At 36.8% G+C, this 22402-nt stretch overlaps 3 protein-coding genes across 3 annotated transcripts in view; 2 read left to right on the top strand and 1 right to left on the bottom strand.

Moving 5' to 3' along the window:
• LOC101898463 (unconventional myosin IC) overlaps positions 1-22402 on the top strand; it is a 121331-nt gene that overhangs the window by 68415 nt on the left and 30514 nt on the right. The gene's annotated exons all lie outside the window — the stretch shown is intronic.
• LOC105262555 (putative lysozyme-like protein) lies at positions 3657-4479 on the top strand. The gene is made up of 2 exons (XM_011297957.3): positions 3657-3722; positions 3789-4479. The coding sequence occupies exons 1-2, from the start codon at positions 3692-3694 to the stop codon at positions 4436-4438; spliced, it is 681 nt and encodes a 226-aa protein (XP_011296259.1). The 5' UTR covers positions 3657-3691; the 3' UTR covers positions 4439-4479.
• Positions 15427-18037, bottom strand: LOC131803337 (uncharacterized). Its single transcript, XM_059124468.1, has 2 exons — positions 17962-18037; positions 15427-16071 (listed from the first exon to the last, which is right to left on the bottom strand). The coding sequence occupies exons 1-2, from the start codon at positions 17990-17992 to the stop codon at positions 15533-15535; spliced, it is 570 nt and encodes a 189-aa protein (XP_058980451.1). The 5' UTR covers positions 17993-18037; the 3' UTR covers positions 15427-15532.

Below are 22402 nucleotides of genomic sequence, written 5' to 3'. Positions count from 1 at the left end.
CTTGTACCGTTTGAAAATTTAATAATTTTTAATTTTTTTTATTGAATGAAAGCAAAACATGTCGGATATAGCATCAAATTTTAGGATAAGTTTAGATTTTTTCGAATTGGTCACCTTTGGCACGAATTATGGCCTTCAAACGACCAATGAAACTGTCACACGCTGTCCGAATGTTGCTTCGCGGTATTTTAGCCAATTCCCGGCGAAGCACTTGCTCGAGGTGATCGACACTTTGGTATTTTTTAGTGTCAACCTTGCTTTCGAAAATACTCCAGACACAATAGTCCAACGGATTGGTATCCGGAGATTTTGGTAACCATTCTTGGGTGGCGCGTGCTGAGTGCGATGGTGCTGAGTCCTGTTGGAATGTCCAAGGTCTGCGGCCAAAATGTTTGCGTGCCCAAGGCCTTAATACACCCTCCAGAATATTTGCGCGATCATATTCGGCATTTATTCTGATGCCTATTTCTGAACCGATTTTCACCAAATTTTGATGTAGTTGCTTCTAGACTGAATTCGGTGGGATGTACCAAAATTCAAGTCATTTGGACTTATATTGGCCATTTGGTGCACAATTAACACTAAATCGGTTAAAGATATATGTGACCTATATATAAATCTGATCCGATTGTCACCAATTTCAATAGGGTTCGTCCTGGGACACAAATGATATTTGGAAAATTGCATCTCAATCGGATAATACATGCGACCTGCATTTTGGACAGACCTGCAGGAAGGACACACACATAACTGACATGCATTAATCGACTCAGATTCAGCTATTAAGTATGTATTTCGGAACAGATCCCATGCAACATAACAACGCAAGTCAATGATCTCAAACAATTTGGTATGATGTGTGGGAAATTCTTATTATTGTAATTAAAATCAGGGGTATCTTTATATAAGGGCTATACTAAGACGTAGATCTATATGTAGTGAAGTTCAATTCTAGTTATTATTAACTCCAAATATCGAAAATTCAGAACATAAATGGAAAATATGACAAGAATGAAAAAGAATGCTCGAAAACGGAGTTTAAATATATGTTGCTGCATATATATATAAAAATATTGGGTTATAAGCAATTTATATATAAATAGCATTCATTCATTATTACGAATTCATTTTAACAAAAGTTCGGAGAAAACGTCAAAACATTCCACTTCTAATACAAAAAAAATCTCGTTATAAGTTTTTTTTATAATATTTTTAATGTGTTTTAATGTTTTTCATTTCAGGTAAATACAGGAACTCATTAGATCGGTAAGATCATTAAGTGTAGTTCTTACAAAAATTGTATACAATTCTGTCCATCTTCAGATCATAATTTAATGTTTTTTTTTTTCTACGGAGAACAAATAAAATATTGACACAATAAATATGTTATTGACCGATCTTATTGAATTGAAGAATTAATATTTCAAGTTTTATCTGACAGATACATTCGCTCGAATACGGATACTCAAATATTTTTTTACAGATTCAAACAAAGCGAAATGCTGCAGTTTTGATTTACCGAATTCAAATTTGTTGTAAGCATTTTTTTCAATAACTTTTGATGTTGTTGCAAAAAACATTGGTTTTATAACATTGGTTTTATTTTTATTTTAAGACGATTTAGCCTTGTCCGTCCGTCTGTTGTAATCAGGCTAGAGACAAAACGAATTAAGATAGGAAGCTAAAATTTTGCACAGGTCAGTCTTTTGTGTGCAGGCAGGCCAAGTTCCAAATTGAGCTATATCGGCCCACTATATCGTATAGCCCCCATATAATAATGCCCCCCAATATTCGGTATTTTGATGATTTTACCCACATTTTTTCATGGAGTTGTCTGAAATTCTACACAGGGAGTCCTTTTTGGGTAATTTACCGCCTGTCAGAGAATTGTCTTCATAGGTCCATGATATCATATATGTTCCCTATAACTGTACCTCTTGATATTCGGTATTTTGTTGATTTTAGCTACATTTTTCAATGGAAATATCTCAAAATCCACACAAGGGGTTCATTCTGAGAACTCTACCTTCTAGAAGAGAATTGTCTGTATAGGTTCACGATATCATATATCCCCCATATAACGGTATATTCGGTATTTTAATGATTATAGCCAAAATTTTTAATAGAATTGTTTGAAAATTCACACCATTAGTTCCTTCTGAATACTTCATCCCCTGGAAGAGCATTGTCTATATAGATCCACAATAACGGTACCACCTGATATTCGGTATTTTGAGGATTTTAGCCACATTTTTCAATGGAAATGTCTCAAAATCCACACAAGGAGTTCCTTCTGAGTAATCTACACCCTCTAAGACAATTGTCTATATAGGTCCACGATATCGTATATCCCCCATATAACGGTACTTCTCGATATTCAGTATTTTGATGATTGTAGCTAAATTTTTCAGTGAAATTGTCTGAAAATCCACGCCAGGAGTTCCTTCGAAGTACTTCATCCCCTGGAAGAGCTTTGTCTATATGGTCCACGATATCGTATATCCCCCATATTCGGTATTTTAATGTTTTGATATACATTTTATCCCCTCCCGATATTCGGTATTTTAATGTTTTGATATACATTTTTCAATGGAATTCTCTAAAAATCCACACTAGGAGTTCTTTCTGAGTACTTTACTTCCTGAAAGAGAATTGTCTACATAGGTCCACGATATCGTATAGCCGCCCATATAACCACCGATTTTAGGTATTTTGATGAATTAACGACTTCTTTGACCGACATGCCTACGCAAGCAAACCGAATATTTGGTTCAATGACATTCCGAATCTTCCGTCGAAATACATTTTCAGAAGAAGTACGCAAATGTAGTAGATGCACATTAAAGAAGTGAAGTAGAAAAGAAAAGCGGACAAAGTCGACATAGTTTAACATGAAATATTATTGAATGCACCTCATTATCGGAAAATAATTCCTAAATATTGATGTTCTACAAATTAAACATTAATTTTTTCAATAACTGTCTGGGTCGGAGGGTTTGAACTGTCTAATCTAAACAGAGATATTGAGTAAATATTAAAAACGAACAAAGAACTCAAAAAAAGTATTGTACAAGAAACTATTGCGCAGTGGATGAGTCCAAAGCGACAAAAGTCAAGAACGCCATGTCTTCGCATCTAAACATTTTCGAAATTCCAATTATTTGGTCATTATTCAAAATTCAACAGGAGCTCGAGCTTTCAAGTACGATAACATTTGAAGAAAATTAATATGTAGATTAAGAAAAATAAATGGCTACGATATCCAAACAAAAATAATTCACCTGAGCTTGGATATGGAAACACGTCTTAAAACTTCTGCCCTCTACTGCTTTCCAGTTTTAGAAAAAATTATGGATGAAAAGTGGAGAGTTACATTAAGTTCTACCAAGACGTTGACCTCTTCTGACAATGAGTCAAATTTTAATAACTTATTAAAATACCCCCCTCCTCTCACGCATTCGTTACCTTTGTTCTTATTTAATGACACGGAAAACTCAATGAGCCTTAACAAATGTTCTTAGCTACTAATGTGCTAATTTACATATTTTTTCCAAATAAAAATCTACCTTCAGTTTCCCGTTTTCATAAAACAAGTTTTTTTGAAAAGACCAGGAGTATCAGGTCGCCAACCTATATAAGCCAAAGCATTTCGAAAACCACACTCCATATCCATAAAAATATTCTTGAAAAAATGAAGTGCAGGCTGCAATGTCTGTTGTTCGGTGAGTTTTGAGTTTCAAATCACTCCGTTTTTAATTTCAAAACAAAATTTCCTATTAAATTTCAAGCTTTAATGCTGGGCCGAGCATTCTCCATGATTATGGTAACTACCGGCGGAGTACATGACAAATACAGTGTTAAAATGAAAACAGGAATAGGTGCCGGTGGTGGCGGTGGCGGTAGTGTCGGTACTGCAGCAAATGCTGGTGCAGTAACAGCGAAAACGAGAACTTCATCATCCACAGGTGGTGGTAGTGTTGGTACTGCAGCAAATGCTGGTACAGCAACAGCTAGTACAGCTTCGGGTGCGCCAGATATCGCAGATCTTAACTCAATTCTTGGATCCCTACTAACATCTGCTGGATCATCGGCTGCGGCAGCTGGGTCGACATCAGCTACCACAAGTGTTACACCTAACCCATCGAACCCACAAAGCCCAACGACCTCGTCCCTATTCAACAAATTTGGTGGTTCTTCTAACCCACAAAACCCTACTGCATTTACCTCGTCCTTATTCGATAAATTTGGTGGGGCAGGTGGAGGTGGTTGGCCAATTTTTCAATTGTTTCAACCAAATCCCCCACCGAAAATGGTAAGAACCGTTTACAATACCAATAATAATGCCCGATTCAGTCACGGTCTGCCCCAATTTTACCCGTATGTATATAAGCAATATTATGATCCATATCCTGGTCATTATGTGTTACCATTATTTTAAACCAATTGAAATAAAATGTTAAAAATTAATTTGTCAAAAAATGTATACATCAATAATTTAGCATTTTTACTAGGTTAATTTAAGGAGGAGACGGGATGGATCGATACCTGTCATCTTCACACCAGGTCTTGCGTTAGTAAAAATATTGGAATGTGTGAAATGCATATTCGCACTGCATGAGAGTTATTATTATTCAAAATGTTGACCAGGTAGGTACCAGTTGTGGGGGATGTCCGTTATAGCGGTTCTTTATACCAGACATTGTGTCAGTGAAAATATTAGCATTTGCGAAATTGGAAGGCCATCGGAGTCATATTTCACAAAATGTTGACCGGTTGTGGGGGAGGTACCAGAAGGAGTGGCCCTACCTATCCCATCTATAACCAGATTTTAAGACAATTGGACTTTTATTTCACATTTTATAAGCGTTGAGATTATTTAAAATTTTGACCCTTTGTGAGGAAGATACTAGAAGGATTCGGTCTATATTGTCCATTTTCGCACCTAACCTAGCACGGATACAAATATTATGATTTGCAAAGTTTGAACTAAATCGGTAAATCTTTTTTGTTCTGTGAGGTAAATAATTTTCTGACATTTTGACATTTTGTGACTCGATCTAAGTTTAATAATATAATAATGATGTACCAAATTTGGACCAAATCGGATATTTCCTTCGAGAGTTATCGTGCAACAGCCAGCAGACATACAGACGGACGGACATCGCTAGATCGACGATGATATACAAGGTGAGATAAAAAACTGCAACAAAGTCAAACTCCATTATTTTTACATTTTTTTTTTAATTTTATTGAATGAAAGCAAGAAAATATCGGAAATAGCATCAAATTCTAGAATAAGTTTACATTTGTTCGAATTGGTCACCTTTGACACGAATTATGGCCTTCAAACGGCCAATGAAACCGTCACACGCTGCCCGAGTATTGCACTGCGATATTTTGGTCCATTCCCGGCGAAGCGCTTGCTTGAGCTGATCGACACTTTGGTATTTTTTAGTGCTTTCCGAACTACTCCAGACACAATAGTCCAACGGATTGGTATCCGGAGATTTTGGTGGCCATTGTGCGCTGGAAATTAGGCGAGGAACTTCATTTTGTAACCATTCTTGGGTGGCGCGTGCTGAGTGCGATGGTGCTGAGTCCTGTTAAAATGTTCAAGGTCTTCGGCCAAAATGTTTGCGTGCCCAAGGCTTTAATACACCCTCCAGAATATGTTCGCGATAATATTCGGCATTTATTCTGATGCCACGGTCGGTTAATACGATCGGAGAGCGACCATCGGCTGTTATGGCGGCCCACATCATCACCATGGCCGGCGCCTGAGTTCTGGTGGCCAACCGAAGGTGCACATTTTCAGCTTACCTCTTTGGCAAGTAAACACGTGGCTTTACCACGAGCTCATTGTTCAATATTTGCCGGGTTTCGATCAAGTCGCTTCTTTACTCTTCGAACCATTTCTGCTTATGTTGCTGGTTTCTTCCGTCCACTTCCTTGACGTCGAGCTACGCTACCAGTATCACGGTAACGAGCGATGGTACGAGACACAAAAGATTTATTCACATTTAAATGCTGGAGTTCTCTAACGATAGCCACTTGTGGTTTTCCAGCCAAATATAAAGAAATCACACTATCACGCTTGAATTCCATCACGAATAACTATTTTTCTGGAAAATTCTCACCAAAATGCTCACTGGAATAATTTTAACAGCTGGCGGACGAGTGGCTTAGAAATGACAGCAGTCTGAAGTTGGTTGCAGTTTTTTCATCTCACCCTGCATATGTATTCAGAATCAGTAAACAATTCTAAGTCGATTTAACGATATCCGTCTGTTGAAATCACGATACAGCCTACATTATTTGACGTAGAGCGTCAAAATTTGGCACAACAATTTGATATGTGTCTAGGATAGTTGGTATTGAAAAGGAAATATATCGGTCCACGTTTTCGTACCTCCCGATGTTCGGTATTTTGATTTTTGCCATATTTTCCACTTATTTGTCTAAAAACTGGTAATTGTAGTTCGTAATGGGATCTATCTCATGTGGCGAAAAATAGTATGAATAGCCCCCACATAATGGTACCTCCAGATATTCTGTATTTTGATGACTTTTGCCATATTTTTCCACAGATTTGTCCAATAATTGGTATTTGTAGGTCATAATGAGTTCTAGCTCTGGTGACGAAACTTAGTATGTATAGGTCCACGTTTTCATATAGCCCCCACATAATGGTACCTCCAGATATTCAGTATTTTCATGATTTTTGCCACATATTTCCGCGCATATGTCCAATAATTGGTATTTTTAGCTCATAATGAGTTCTAGCTCCGGTGGCGGAACAAAGTCCACGTTTTGGTGGCCCCCATATAACGGTGCCTCTCCATATTCGGTATTTTGATAATCCTAGTCAAATGTAATTGCTTCAAATTTGGTGTTTAAGTTGATTTGGTAGATGATAATCCTTGAAGTGTAAAATTGTCTCTTGAGGTTCCTGTTTTGGTATGGCCCCAATACCACGGCCTCACCCACTTAACTGATTTTTGAAAAGATTAACAGCGCTATCCAAACGGTCTTACTGGTATTTGTAGTTTAAGGTGGAACAGATTCTTTTATATAAAAATGTTTTTTTTTACCCGAAGGTGGAGGGCATTAAAAGTTCGGCATAGCCGAATTTAATATATTTTTGCTTGTTTGTATATTCGAAAAATATATATTAACAACAACATTTAATTCTAAATAATAAATTATGTACATTTTATATAGTAATAATTAAGCGGCTATTTTTTTGATAATGGATAATAAACTGATAAGGGTGTATCAGCGTAGCCTGGAAGCCCGACTGGAGCGCCATAAAAGACAGCAGGGCTAGATTTCTTTTTGCCTTTTATGAGCGCAGTAATTGCATCTACAAGATCCTGTATTTCTTTTTGTTTTTCCTCGGGAGATTTTGTTGTTGTTGCTGCTGTGCAGGGTGCTGGGGTCGTAGTGGTGGTGGCTGCTGTGGTCGTTGTGGTTGCAGCCGTTGTTGGTGCATAAGTGGTTGGGTGATCGGGGTTTCCGTATCCATAACTGAATTTTTGGTTCTGACCATTTCCACCACCATACATCATCTTATGGAAGAAAAATGTCCTGTCATCGGAATATGGATGTGGTTCCAGATTTTGAAAATATTTTGGCGGAGTAAGTGATTCCACATTTTGAGGATATGTTGGCAGATTGAAGGCCGGGCCTTGAGGGGGAATATAAAATTGTGCAGCTGAAGGTGAGTAACGGTAATTTGGCATATTTCTAGTTTTTGAGCCAACAGCTCCCAGTATTGCCGTCACCAGGGGTATAAGTAGTTCAAGCTCTTTGAGTTTCTCTTTTTCAGATTTTGCAGGTTTTGCGGTTGTCGAGTCTTTACCAGGAGCAGCCGTTGTCGTGGCTAGGGTTGTTGTTGTAAATGGAGTTGTTGTTGTTGTGAATGGAGTTGTGGTTATTGTTGAATAATTTGGAGGTGTACCGTTGCCTTTTTGTCCCAATCCACCGGAATAAAGTTTATTGAAAAAATAACTACGAAGCAGTGCCCCACTTCCGCCTTCCGCATTTTCTTGCAAAGACGCACAACTGGTGGCTAGCAGGGCCAAGGATAACACATTTAGCAATTTTTGAGACAACATGTTCCTAGTTTAGATATCCGCGACTGAATGACCTGTCAACTTGTCCGTCAAGCTTTTATACGCAAATAGATTTGATTAGCAGCCGCCTGGTTTAGACATCATCACTCGGATCATAAAACTAATGAAATTCACTTTCACGAAATTTCCATTTTAAATTATTTACAAAATCACAAAATGTGAAAATGTGAGGAAATGCATTTAAGAATGGATGTTGGAAAACGGGAGTAGCTATCATTGGCACCAATCAAATGATTGCCGAAAAGGGAATGAGTAGTAACGCAGATAATATATAACACACGCGCACTAACACCAGAGCTCATGTGTAGATGCACATAGGTGGGTGCATGGCACAATCAATAGGTACCGGATTCACAGCAGCTGCTCATTTAAATGAGTTGTCAAAACACTTATTGAGATTGGAATCGCAATACGAAAGATAAGCAAAATGTCTGTAAAACGTGAGCAAATTTTGACGTTTCGTCTGACCACAGTATTATTGCATCACGGGTGGAATAAAATATGTCTGTTATTAATGTGCTATAAAATGTAGAGGAAAGAAAGGAAAAGTAATCATACAGGCCTATTGCATGATGACAGCTTGCCCCTTTTTATACCCTCAGCCACATGGCTAAAGAGGGTATATATCATTTGATACGGTCAAAACGTGCCTAGTTGAAATAACGGTTTTATACCCTAGATCTATTTGGACCAATTCCGTTTCAGGACGTTTGGAGTCGATCTAGCAATGTCCGTCCTTCCGTCTGTCTGGCTCGCTGGTGCCTAGGATAACTCTCGAAGGGATTATCCGATTTGGTCCAAACTTGGTACATCGTAATATTTTTGTCAAACTTAGATCGAGTTCGGAGAAGGGCCACTCCAAGGTCCAAAGTCGAAATTTTCAAAAAAAAAACTTTCTGCACAGAAAGGGAAGGGATAATCCGATTTTTCCGAGCTAGGTCAGGTGCGAAAATGGACAATATTGGTCAACTCCGTCAAGTACCTCCCCCACAAAGAGGCAAAAATTGGAAAAATATAACGATTACAAAATATTTTTGTATTTTGTTAAGTCGGGTGTTAAGATGCAATATATCGGTGCAGTCATTCTGGTACCTCCCCCACAAAAAGTCGAAATTTTCAAAAAAAAATATTTTACTGAACAGAAAGAGAAAGGATATCCGATTTTGCTCCAACTTTGCGAATCCTAATATTTGCATCAGTGCTAGGTCAGGTGTGAAAATGTAACGGTCCACTCCATCAAGTACCTTCCCCACAAAAGGTCAAAATTTTGAATAATTTTAACTCTTATAAAATGTGATGTAAGAGTTCGATTGCCTTCAAATTGCACACATGACAATATGTATAAATATAAGCCCAAAGCTTGTTGTGAAGATAGGATACATCATAAAACGCCAAATCAATATCCGATTCCATTCAGACTTGGTATATCTCAATATTTCTATCAACTAAAGTTCTGTTATAAAGATGGTAGAGATCGGACCATTCCTTGTGGTACATCAAAGGCTCAAAGTTTTGAAAAAAAAAAAAAAACGATTATAAAATCCGAAATAAGCATCGAATTCTCTTTATGTTTCACACATCCCATTATTTCTACTAACACTAGATTTGATGCGAAGATGGAATGTATCGGTTCACTCTTATGGTGCATCTCCCACAAAGGGTCAACATTTTGAATATCCATTAGTTTATAAAAAAACCAAATTAACATCCGATTCCATTCAGACTTGTCTTACATCTTAATATTTCCATCAACACAAGATCTGTTATAAAGATTGTAGATATCAGACTATTTGACATAGACCATTACAATATTCAAATACGAAACTTGCAAAAAAAATCCAGTGAATAATGTAGCTAGCTGGGATCCATACGAAGACCTGGACCTGTATAGACAATTTTCTGTCAAAGACTGTAGTACTCATAACGAATTTCAAATACGAAATTTGGAACAATTCGAGTGAATAATATCGCTAAATTCATGAAAATACCGATTATAGCGAGGTACCGTTACATGGGGGATATACTATATCGTGGACCTATATAGACAATACTCTTCCAATGGATAAAGTACTCAGAAGGAACGCCTTGTGTGGATCTTCAGAGAATTCCATTGTAAAATTTGGCTACAATCATCAAAACGCCGAACATCGGGGGTACCGTTACATGGGGGCTATATGATATCGTGGACCGATATAGCCCATCTTCGAACCTTCCTGCAGACAAAAAACTGATCTGTGCAAAATTTTAGCAGCCCATTTTATTCGTTTTGACTTTAGCGTGATTACAACAGACGGGTGAACGAACATGGCTAATTCGTCTCGGAATTTTACGCTGATCAAAAATACATATACTTTGTTATGTCTAAAATTTAGGTTATGTCTGATTTACAGATTCAGCAAAATCTTCCAAAAATACCGAAGACCGTGAGGTGTCGTTATATGAAGGCTATACCTAAGCACAAACCGATATTTTCCAATTTCAATCGAACACATAATATTTAAATAAAAAACAATTCCCGTTATGCACTTTTCAGCTTAAGAAAACAAAAATTATTCATAAAATATGCTACGTGCGGAGTGTCACACGGAGGCCATATTCCAAACATATTCCGCTTATGCACGCTCCAGCTTTAGAAAGCAAAAATGGTCCATGAAAATGTACCACGTGCCAAGTGTCACATTGAGGCCGTATCAAGACATTGACCTCTTGTGGCAGCTACCCCATTGTCTTCACTTTCATTCAATGGCATGGCAATGATAATTTACATTTTTTTCTTTTTCAAATCTGAATATAACTTAAGTGCCCCCACTTCCTAAAACAAGTTATTAAAAAGGCCGAATGCGCATTAGCAACACGTGTAAGATATAAGGTCGTCGCCCTTAAACCTTTTTGAAGACAACACTTAACAGCTTGGAAACTATTCCCGACGAAATGCAAGAGTGCAAGTTTCGATGCTGGTTTTTCGCTGGACGCTGATTTTGTGAATCTCAAAACCAGTCTTTATATTGTTCGAATCACAACTTTCTTCCTTATTTTAACCTATATTGCTAAGGCATCCTATCTATGATTATGCTTAGTTCCGGGGTAGTACATGACAAATACACTGTAAAAATGAAAACGGAAAGTTCGCAACCCTCAGCTGGCGGTGTTGCTGGTACTGCGACAAATGCTGCTGCAAGGCTACGTTCAGGCGAATATTTTGATTTCTTTCCATGTTTTGCTAAGATTATAGAATATCAATTAAAAACCAATTGGGCTTGAAAATGTGGTTAAAGTCCATATTAGACTGGTTCTAGTGGGCGCCGCTATATAAAGCTCAATTCAAAATTCGGATCGATATTAAAAAATCCGTAGGGAGAATAACAAAACTGCTTAGTCGACATTGAATTTTACTTTGATCAACAATGTAAGCACCACATGGGTTCCAAGCGAATATTTCGAGGTGCCACAAAATCAATGGTAAAATAAATAAGCCCCCTCGTATGGGGGGTATAAGAGAGGGATAGTTAAGTTTGGCCTCCGGAAAACTTCATACCCTGAAGGTGGAAAAAAAATTCATAAGGGGTGTCCCACATAGAACCAATTTTTAAATTAAAACCGACCATGTGATACCCTACAACACTACAATATGTTACAAGCCCCCTTATGTCCAAATCCATTTTGGAAGATTTCTCTTTTGAAATTAAGTCACGGAGCACTACCCAGATATTACTAGCATTTTGACCAGGGACATTTAACCAATATTTACGAACTTCGTCGTGCTGTTAGTTAGTGGTCCATTTTACAGATTTTATAGACTTCTTCCCTGTCCCTAACTTTCTTCTTAGGCGTGTCGATTGGCTTCAATTGTGTGATCAGGAAATTTTCCCTGTTTTTGAATATTGTGCGATCATCTCCAAAAGCAAGAGGTTCCTCTGTATTTCTAAATTTCGACTCATCTATATGATTTGCTTGTCTGGATATTTGCCTATATTCGTCAACGAAATCAGCAAAAAAATGCAGAAGTTCGCATTTTGTGTATTTCGGCTATCGCCTGTAAGTAATGTTGGTATTTTTCAGACAAAAGTAGTGGTTCATTCTACCCGCTGTCCTAAACTCTAACTTCATGCAAGATTTCGAATCCATTAGTTTCTATTTGTGACCTTTATAACGCAAAATCAGGAACATTTTAGTTGCTGGTCCATTTTAACCCCTAAATATATTGCGGACATCTTTGAAAACAATAGGCCTAGCCCTTCTGAGCCTAACCCTACCCTCTTCGTGAGGATCGGACGATAATTGCAATCTGTATATAATATCCCAAACCTATGTTGTTACGTGGAAAAATATTACAAAATGTATACCTTAATATTATAAGTCAAAATGAAAAAATCTCATGCGATAAAAAATATGAAAAAATAAAAAAATGTCACAAAATACTACAAAATCTATATTAACATATCATTTTTGACTTATTTTTATGCGATTTTTTTAGATTTTATACTTTTATGTCAAGAGCGCGTTCTGAATTGGCAAAATTTGTCAAAATCGGTCCAGCCATTCTTGAGATAAAAGCATTCTAGCTAACATCCCCTTCCTTTGTATATACACATTGTATATATTTCGCTATATATATCCGATATATTCGATATATCGGTATCTACGTAAGGGTCAGAATTGACCTGTTCGTCTATTAGTGATTTCGCCGGCATTAAAAATGTTCGCGGTTTAATGGAAATTTTACTTTTATTTAACACAAATGTATAGTCTTTTTCACCCACTAAATATTACCTAATGACCATCAAAATTGGAAGGCTTCTGCCCAGCCCGAAGCTCTAGTCCCATGCTAATTTCCGCGTCGATTGGTCCATAATTGCAACCTGTAGAGCAACTGTAAAATCAAGAAATTTTTCAGTTTTTGGTCCATTTCGATCATCTCCAAAAGAAATAGGGTTCTATTCTGACCATAACCCCACCTCCATTCAAATTTTCGTGAAGATCGGGCCATAATTGCGACCTGTAGAGTGATTACAAATTAACATGGACAGACGGACGGACGGACATACATAGCTAGAACCACTCAGCTCGGCGAGTTAGGAAGATCCATATATACTTGCCTATGTGGGAAACCAATATTTCGAGTTGTTACATAATTTTTGGCCCAATCAAACTTATAATACCCCCAACACATAGTGTTGTAGGGTATAAAAACACATATATTTAAAAAGTCTTGAACCGTTCCAATGACCGTTTTGAATAAATGCTGTGGTATTTCATGAACATAGCGTCAAATTTTCTCTTTTAAGGCTTCGGTCGTCTTCGGCTCATTGGCATAAACCATTAACTTCAGTCGGTTTTGCCGACAGATGTATATCCTCAGTTATGTGAAATTTGAAGAGAATCGGATGCTTATTTCACTGCCTTTGAGCGTTTTGTTTTTCAAAATCTTGAACCCTATGTGGGGGAGGTACCAGAAGGAATTTTCCGATCTCTACCATCTTTATAACAGATATTGTGTTAATGGAAATATAATGATGTACCAAGTCTGAATGAAATCGGATGTTATTTTCCGGTTTCATGGATATTCAAAATGTTGACCCTATGGGGGGGGAGGTACCAAAAGGAGTGGACCAAAATATTCCATATTCAAATAAGATCTTGTGTTAGTAGAAATAATGTAATGTGTGAAGTATGAAGAGAACCTGATGCTTATTTCGGATTTTATAATCGTTTTGGTTATACAAAACTTTGAACCTCCGTGCGGGAGGTACCAGAAGGAATGTTCCGATCTCTACCATTTTTATACCCTCCACCATATGGAGGGTATATTAAGTTCGTCATTCAGTAACTCATCAAAATAATAATTTTAGGCCCAACAAAGTAAGTATTCTTGATCAGCGTAAAAATCTAAGACGATTTAGCCCTGTCCGTCCGTCTGTTTTAATCACGCTACAGTCAAAACGAATTAAGATAGAAAACTAAAATTTTGCAAAGATCTGCCTTTTATCTGCAGGCAGGTCAAGTTCGAAGATGGGCTACATCGGTCTAGGATGTCGTATAGCCCTCATATTACGGTACCCCCCGCGATATTCGTTAATTTGATGATTTTAGCCACATTTTTTAACGGAATTGTCTTTAAATCCACACAAGGGGAGAAGGAAGAGAATTATCTGAATTGTCCCACGTTTCAGTATAGCGCCCACATAGCGGTACCCCCAGATATTCGGTATTTTCATGATTTTTGCGACATTATTCACCGGAATTGTTTTAAATTTCGTATATGACACAAATTACTTATGCAGGACCACGTCTTCGTAGAGCCCCCATTTGACGGTTTTCATTTGAGCGGTATTTTTCGACGGATTTTTTGTTTTAATTTTTCAAGCTTTTTCCAAATGGTGGAGGGTATAAAAAGTTCGGCCCGTCCAAACTTAGCTGCTTTTTTATTTGCTATAAGATATCTTATATTGATAGAAATAGGATTATAGAATTGGATTTTAATTTCTAGTTTTATGAGCCTCATGGATATTCAAAAATTTGACCCTTTGTGGGGGAGGTACCATAAGGAGTGGACCGATATATTCCATCTTCACACCAGACTTTGGGTTAATAAATATACTGTGATGTGTGTAATTTGAAGACAATCGGACTTTAACATCACATTTTATAAGAGTTGTAATCATTCCAAAATTTGACGCTTTTAGGGGGGAGGTACTTAATGGAGTGAACCGTTTTTATCCATTTTCGCACCTGACATAGCACCGATTCAAATATTAGGATTCGCAATGTTGGAGCAAAATCGGGTTGTCCTTTCTCTTTCTGTGCAATAAAATATCTTTTTTTTTTTTTTTTTGTTAAATTCGAATTTTTGTTGTGGGTGGTACCAGAAGTAGTGGGTCGATATTGTCCATCTCGAAACTCGATCTAAGTGTGATAATAATATTACGATGTACCAAGTTTGGACCAAATCGGATGATTCCTTCGGCCAGACAGATAGACGGACATCACTAGATCGACTCCATATGTCCAGAAACGGTTTTGGTCCAAGGAAGACCCTAGGTCTCCGTTATTTCAATGAGGCACGTTTTGGCCTCTCTAGCCATATGGCTAAGGGTACAATTAGTTTGTACAATTTTTGTAATGAATCAATTGCAAATGTTTGTGGATGTTGTGTCATCCAGCAGAGAACATTTCAGTTGTGTTTTCGTTTCCACTCACGTACACAAAAAGTACGAAACAAAACACAAATCCCGTCTGCTGAGTATTCGTGTTATTTCGTACTTCGAGAAAAATGTAGAACGAAACGATTGCAAACGTTTCATATAGTTTATTTTCGTACTCTGCCTATCATTCCTAGATTCAAAGAACATAAATAAAACCGACATTGAATGTTTTAATAATTTAAAGGTTTCTTTATTTTAAAATCCAGGATAATAAAGTTGTGGAGAATAGCGAACAGGAACTGGTGGCGCAGCAGGAACACCATAGCGGGTAGTAGTTCCATCTTTGTTTGCATTAATCAGATCAACAATTATTTTTATTATCTCCTGTAACTCTTGTTCTTTTTGCGCAGATGATTTAGTTGTCGTGGCGGGTGCTGCTGTTGTAGTGGGTGCTGTAGTTGGAGCAGTTGCTGGTGGAGTTTGGGGAGTGGGTTGACCTGGCTGCGAATTTCCATAATTGTATTTGTCGTAATAGCCATTACCACCAGCACCACCATAATTTCCATAATTGTATTTGTTGTAAGAACCATAACCACCAGTGCCAGTACCAAAACCACCTCCACCACCACCTCCACCAAAAAGACCCAACTTATTGAAGAAAAATGTCCTGTCATCGACATATGGTAGTGGCGAACTGTATGTACCACCTACTGGATAATTTACAGGTCCCGGAGGTGGATACTGATATGGAGCTGCTTCTGATAACACATATCTCGTGGTCAGCAGAACCAATGCACAGTGGTCGAGGTCGTATGGGAACAGCGGCCAAAAATACTTTCAGTGCAGATATCAATATGAATCTTTGGTTATGGTATTTTGATGGGATGAATATAAAAAATGTGACAAAATGGATATGGTCGATGCATGTTTTGACATGGTCCCCATATAACGTACCTCCCGAATAAGGGTTATTTGCCCAATTCTTGTCACATTTCTACACCAGATTGTAATGTTATTTTACATTTTACGTTCTAAGGAGCTAAAAAATAATCTTACTGAAAATTATTTGGAACAGCCCGCCATCAGGTAGAGTCCCTTGTAAGGTACCTCCAAAAATAGAAGCATTTTTTATACAAATTAAGTCCAAATTTGATTATTTTTTGTAAACAAAATAAAATAACAATTTAATGTAAAATTAAATCAAAGATAAATTTTGCACAAATAATTAGTTTGACTTAAGGCCCTATTGAAATTGGATATAACCGGTCAAAATTTAGGTATAGCTCCCATATATATTCATCCAATTTGCCTTATATTGTGCACCAAACCTGTAATATCAGCCCAAATAACATGAAATATACGTACGACCAGATGGGACCTGAAAATAAGTATGCCAAATTTGATCGAAATCGGTTCAGATATATATATATAGCTCCCATATATATTGTTCATCTGATTTGTAATTTTTTGTCCTCCGCAGCCGTAATATGCACTCTGTGACAACGATATTTGGGGAAATATATCGAATATAGCTCTCATATATATCTATCCGATTTCAAGTTAATTGTGCACCAAATGGATAATACAACCCCGAATTGAAAAGGCGCAAATGCCTCGACAAATTTAATAGAAATCGATTCAGAGGAGGATATTCCTCCAATATATTAGTTCCTTTGGACTTTTAATTATTACTATAATCATTGTTGGTATGATTTAATTCTCACAAATTCCCCATTAAAACCTTTATTTGTTATGTGACGCTCTACTAAATATGCAAAGTGGTGTAGGGTATCATGAAGTCGGCCCCGCTCGACTTTAAGACTTTATTTACTGGTTATTGTTTGATAAGGCTCGCTGTCCCATTATAAAAGGGTCAGAACTCAGAAGAAGACGGTTAATAAGATCTGTGTTTTTTGAAACATTTTCGTTTCAAATTTTTTCGGGCATGATTTAGTCGAAACTTGGAAGATAGTGCCATGGATATAAATTTGTTAACTTTTTCGATATAAATATTATACCCAGAGGACAATGCTAGCAACATTATTGAACACCCCTCAATTACATACTTATCAATCCCTAACAACAAAAACATATTCTATGTCACTAGCACCATAGAACTGACAAAATTGCAGCGAAGTCACTTCAGTATATTGGGCATAACATACAAATCTGACAAAATCTGAAAGTTATATTAGCACTTTTAGAATCTTAGGACCATTACTAATGGCGTGAAAAAAATCACATTGGAGGATTCCGGGGGGAAAACAATTAAAACTTTAACTGAAATCCAATTTTATTTTCAAAATTAATCTTAAAGGCAACTCAGAACACTCACATATTTTATATTATACACATATACTAAACACACAAATTACTGCACTAAAAATAAGTTAATACCTTGCTTTTCAATAATAATGCCAAGATTTGTAATTTTAAAATGTATTTAATTTTGTAATACAGTTCTATTTTTACTCCACTTTTTCTCTGATCCCACTGAAAAAAACAACTAACTACATTTTCTCTTTTTTGATGCTATTTTCGAAGTGTCCCGTTGGAATGAAGCCAAGATTATTGTGTTTTCTAAAAAGCTCAACCCCTTAAGAGTTCATTTGTACACATTTGATAATAAATATCTTATTTTCATTTTTTGAATTTTGGCCAATGGCAGCGACCACTGTGCAATGGCAACGTACACAGCAATAATCGAAATGACATGTTTCTAGTTTAGTCAACGGTGACTGAATGACATGTCAATTTCTAGCCTACCAAAGTTTTTATACTCAAATAACCCAACGACTGATCCATGATGAAAATCAAATGACCAATAAAAATCTCTTTTATGATAATTTATTGACCATTCGCCATGAAATTCAGTTGAAAACTTTGAAAGTAGAGGAGAGTACATTGGGAAATTAGTATTAGTAAACATTGATCTCTTCCCATCATATTGTTTAAACGTCGAAAAAGATAATGAGTACCACCGACACTCACAGCCCAACAGCAGGCAAACTCCCATAGGTAGGCTGGGATACGTGCCATCATGTCACAACCACTGTTATTTAATTTTTATACTTTGTGCATTTGTTTGTAACAGGCAAAAGGAAACGAGATAGACCCATAGTTCCTTTTGATGATCTGCATAGAATCACATTCTGAGTCGATTTATGCATGTCCGTCCGTCCATGTATTTTTGTGAACAATGTACAGTTCGCATTTATTACCCGATCCAGATGAAAATTTGCACAAATCATTTGTTTGGCCCAAGGACGAACCCTATTGAAATTGGAGATTCGGTAGCTCCCATATATATCTTGGTCCGATTTTCCTTTTATTATGCACCAAACGTGTAATATCAGCCCGAATAGTATGGAATGCACATACAACGAAATTAGGCCTGAAAATAAGTATGCCAAATTTGATCGAAATCGGTTCAGATATAGCTATAGGTTCAATATATATTGTTCATCCGATTTGTTATTTTAGTCCTCCACAGCCGTAATATGCACTCTGTAACAACAATATTTGGGGAAATATATCAAATACAGCTCAGAAATACCTTTGCTAGATTTTATCGAGATCGGTTCGGATTTGGATGTATCTCATATATATATATAACTTCGGCCGATTTACATTTTATTGTGCACCAAACATGTAATATTTGCCCAAATGGGTTGAAATTTGGCACTTACGACCGAATTGAGTCTAGAAGCTAGTATGGTGAAGATCGGTTCAGATATAGCTATAGCTCCCATATATATGGTTCATCCGATTTGTTATCCACAGCCGTAATATGCACTCCGTAACAACGATATCCAGAGAAATATATAAAATACAGCTCAGAAATATCTTTGCCAAATTTTATCAAGATCGGTTTAGACTTGGATATAGCTCCCATATATATCAAATGGGCAATACAAGTCCGAATTTAAAAGATAAAATTCTTCGGCATATTTAGTCTTTTGAATTTTAAATTATAATTATAATCATAGCGTGTATGATTGAATTCTCCCATAAAAACTTTTAATTGTTATGTGGAGCTCTACTAAATTAGCATTCTTGTGAACAAAATCCAGGTCGCATTTAATATCCAATTGAGATGAAATTTTGGAAACAATATTTGTTTGGCCCAAGGACGAACCTTATTGAAATTGGTGATAGTCGGATCAGATTTAGATATAGCTCCCATATATCTTCAATCGATTTCAGGCTAATTGTGCACCAATTGGCCAATATAAGTCCAAATTAACTGAATTTTGATACATCCCACCGAATTCAATCTAAAAGCAAGTACCTCAAATTTGGAGGAAATCGACTCAGTTATAGCTATAACTTCCATATATATGTTTCATCCGATGCGTAATATTTGGTACCGAAAATCAGATACTGCTTTAAAATACCTTTGTCACATTTTATGGAGATCGGTGCAGATTAGGCTATAGCTCCCAATCATATCTTCAACCGATTTCGGGTTAATTGTGCTTCAAATAGCCAGTATCAGTCCAAATTCACATGCGTAATATTTGGTACCGGATACTAATTAAAAGTAACTCTGTTAAATTATATCAAGATCGCTTCAGATTTGGATATACCTCCCACATATTAACAATGATATTTGATACCAGAGCTCAGAAATGCCCTTGCCAAATTTTATAGAGAACGGAGATTTGGATATAGCTCCCATATATCCTTAATTCGATTTCAGGTTTATTGTGCAAATAATGGCTAATATCAACCCAAATGGAGTGAATTTCGGGACGTACGTTTCCATTTTGTGGAACTCGGCCCCGATATATATTTTTTTAATATAACCTTCTCGATGTGATATCATATCATCACCCTATATTGGTATAAAAGATAAAAATGTCTCCTTCAAATTTAGTGAAAATCGACTCAGAAATGGATATGACTCCCATGTATTAGTTCCCTCTGAAACCAAACTATGATTGCTCTAAAGCTAAATGTTGATAGGTGGTATGATCTACTTCAAGTGATTTTTTTTATGGGAGCTCTACTAAATATGCATAGCGGTGTAGGGTATCATATAGTCGGTTTGGTCTTTGTTTTTGCAGAACAAAACTGCAACGCAGATGCTTTTTTCTTAAAAAAAGAATAAAATGTGAATGTTCTGTTTTTTTTTTTTTTTTGTCTTTCAAAATCACATAGTCTTTCTTAACTTCAATTTCCTATAGCAAACTTTTAGGCGTATTAAAAATACCTAAACCAAAAATGTATAACAGTTTCAACTACAGATAACAAATTGGTTTTGCTGTTGGCAAAGTTTTTTTGTCTTATACCAGGTGGCTCTCATCATGTTTTGCATAGTCAACATGCTGATTTACGCGTTCAACCCACTCGACTTCGAAAACACATTTTGTCGTTTTTCAAGAATTTCACTTGATTTTTCCCGAACTTTTCGATGCCATCACGTACTTTTCACATTTCTTTTATTATGAAACAATTATCAACTGACAAATGAAGATATAGACAACGAAATGCTCTCACCGTTTATCTTCGAAAAAACGAATCAGCAGATGTCGTCTATAGCGTTTGAGGGGTTTGAGTGAGAAAAATTGAAGAGTTTTAACAATAACGGTTAGTGTGCCAATAATTTTATTTGGCATTGCATACATATTACATTACATATTTTTGTTTGTAACTTAAAAATTCTCCAAACAAAATTACAATTTAGTCATGTGTAGTTTTAATCAACAACGGATATGTTCAAAATTTAATCATCAATGTGAGTTCGTTCGAACCTGATAACTGTATGTACTGGTACTCAAATATGTCAATTGTATGGAATATGGCGAAAAGATAGAATCTAACGCGACTTCATTATCTTATAGAAAAATATATTTTATATTTTGGAAAAGATAATAACAACATTTAGCAGATTTTCGTTTAAACGTTTTAACAAATCGGTATAAACAACAAATTATTTTAACATTTCTGTTAAACTTTGAAACTTATGGAAGAAATAAAAAATGGTAGAAATTTCAAAGCCGGTTCATTTTTGAAGGTTCTTGAACAGAGCATTAATTAATTGTTGTTATGACAATGTTATTCATCATCATGAGTACATATAACCTTATAAACAGATAAGGTTTTGTCAACCACGCCTAATATTATATTCGTCACAGCCCCTACAGGGTGAGATGAATAAACTGCAACCAACTTCAAACTGCTGTCATTTCTAGGCCACTCGTCCGACAACTGTTAAAATTATTCCAGTGACAGCTCATTATATTGTTTACCAGCGTCCAAAAGCATTTTGGTGAGAATTTTCCAGAAAAAATGTTATTCGTGATGGAATTCAAGCGTGATAGTGTGATTTCTTTATATTTGGCTGGAAAACCACAAGTGGTTATCGTAAGGGCACTCCAACATTTAAATGTGGATAAATCTTTTGTGCCTCGTACCATCGCTCGTTACCGTGATACCGGTAGCGTAGCCCGACGTTTAGGAAGTGGACGGAGACGAAAAGTAAAGAAGCGACTTGATCGAAACCCGCGTCGCGGTGGCCGAAAAATCGCTCGGGAGTTGAACATATCGCAATATTCCATTCGCAAATATTGAAAAAATGAGCTCGGGTTAAAGCCATTGAAATTCCAAAAAGTGCAAGAAATTACTTCGCAGCCCAAAGAAAATAGACTCCAAAAAAGCTAAAGAGTTGCCTCGCTTGGCCGAAAGTGGTGACCAGTGGTGGTAAGCAAACAAAATGATCGTGTTTACTTGCCAAAGAGCAGCTGAAAATATGCACCCTCGGTTGGCCATCAGAACTCAAGCGCCGGCCATGGCGATGGTTTGGGCCGCCATAACAGCCGATGGTCGCTCTCCGCTCGTATTAATTGACCGTGGCAACAGAATAAATGGCGAATATTATCGCGAAAATATTCTGGAGGGTGTATTAAAGCCTTATGCACGGAAACATTTTGACGTCAGAACTTGGACATTCCAATAGGACTCGGCACCATCGCACTCAGCACTCGCCACCCAAGAATGTTTACAAAATGAGGTTCCCCCCTTCATTTCCAGCGCACAAAGGCCACCAAAATCTCCGGATACCAATCCGTTGGACTATTGTGTCTGGACACTAAAAATACCAAAGTGCCGATCACCTCAAGC

This window comes from Musca domestica, unplaced genomic scaffold, assembly GCF_030504385.1.
Source record: "Musca domestica strain aabys unplaced genomic scaffold, Musca_domestica.polishedcontigs.V.1.1 29, whole genome shotgun sequence".
Lineage (NCBI taxonomy): Eukaryota > Metazoa > Arthropoda > Insecta > Diptera > Muscidae > Musca > Musca domestica.
Note: the sequence above shows the minus strand (reverse complement) of the source record. Positions and strands in the feature narration are given on the sequence as shown.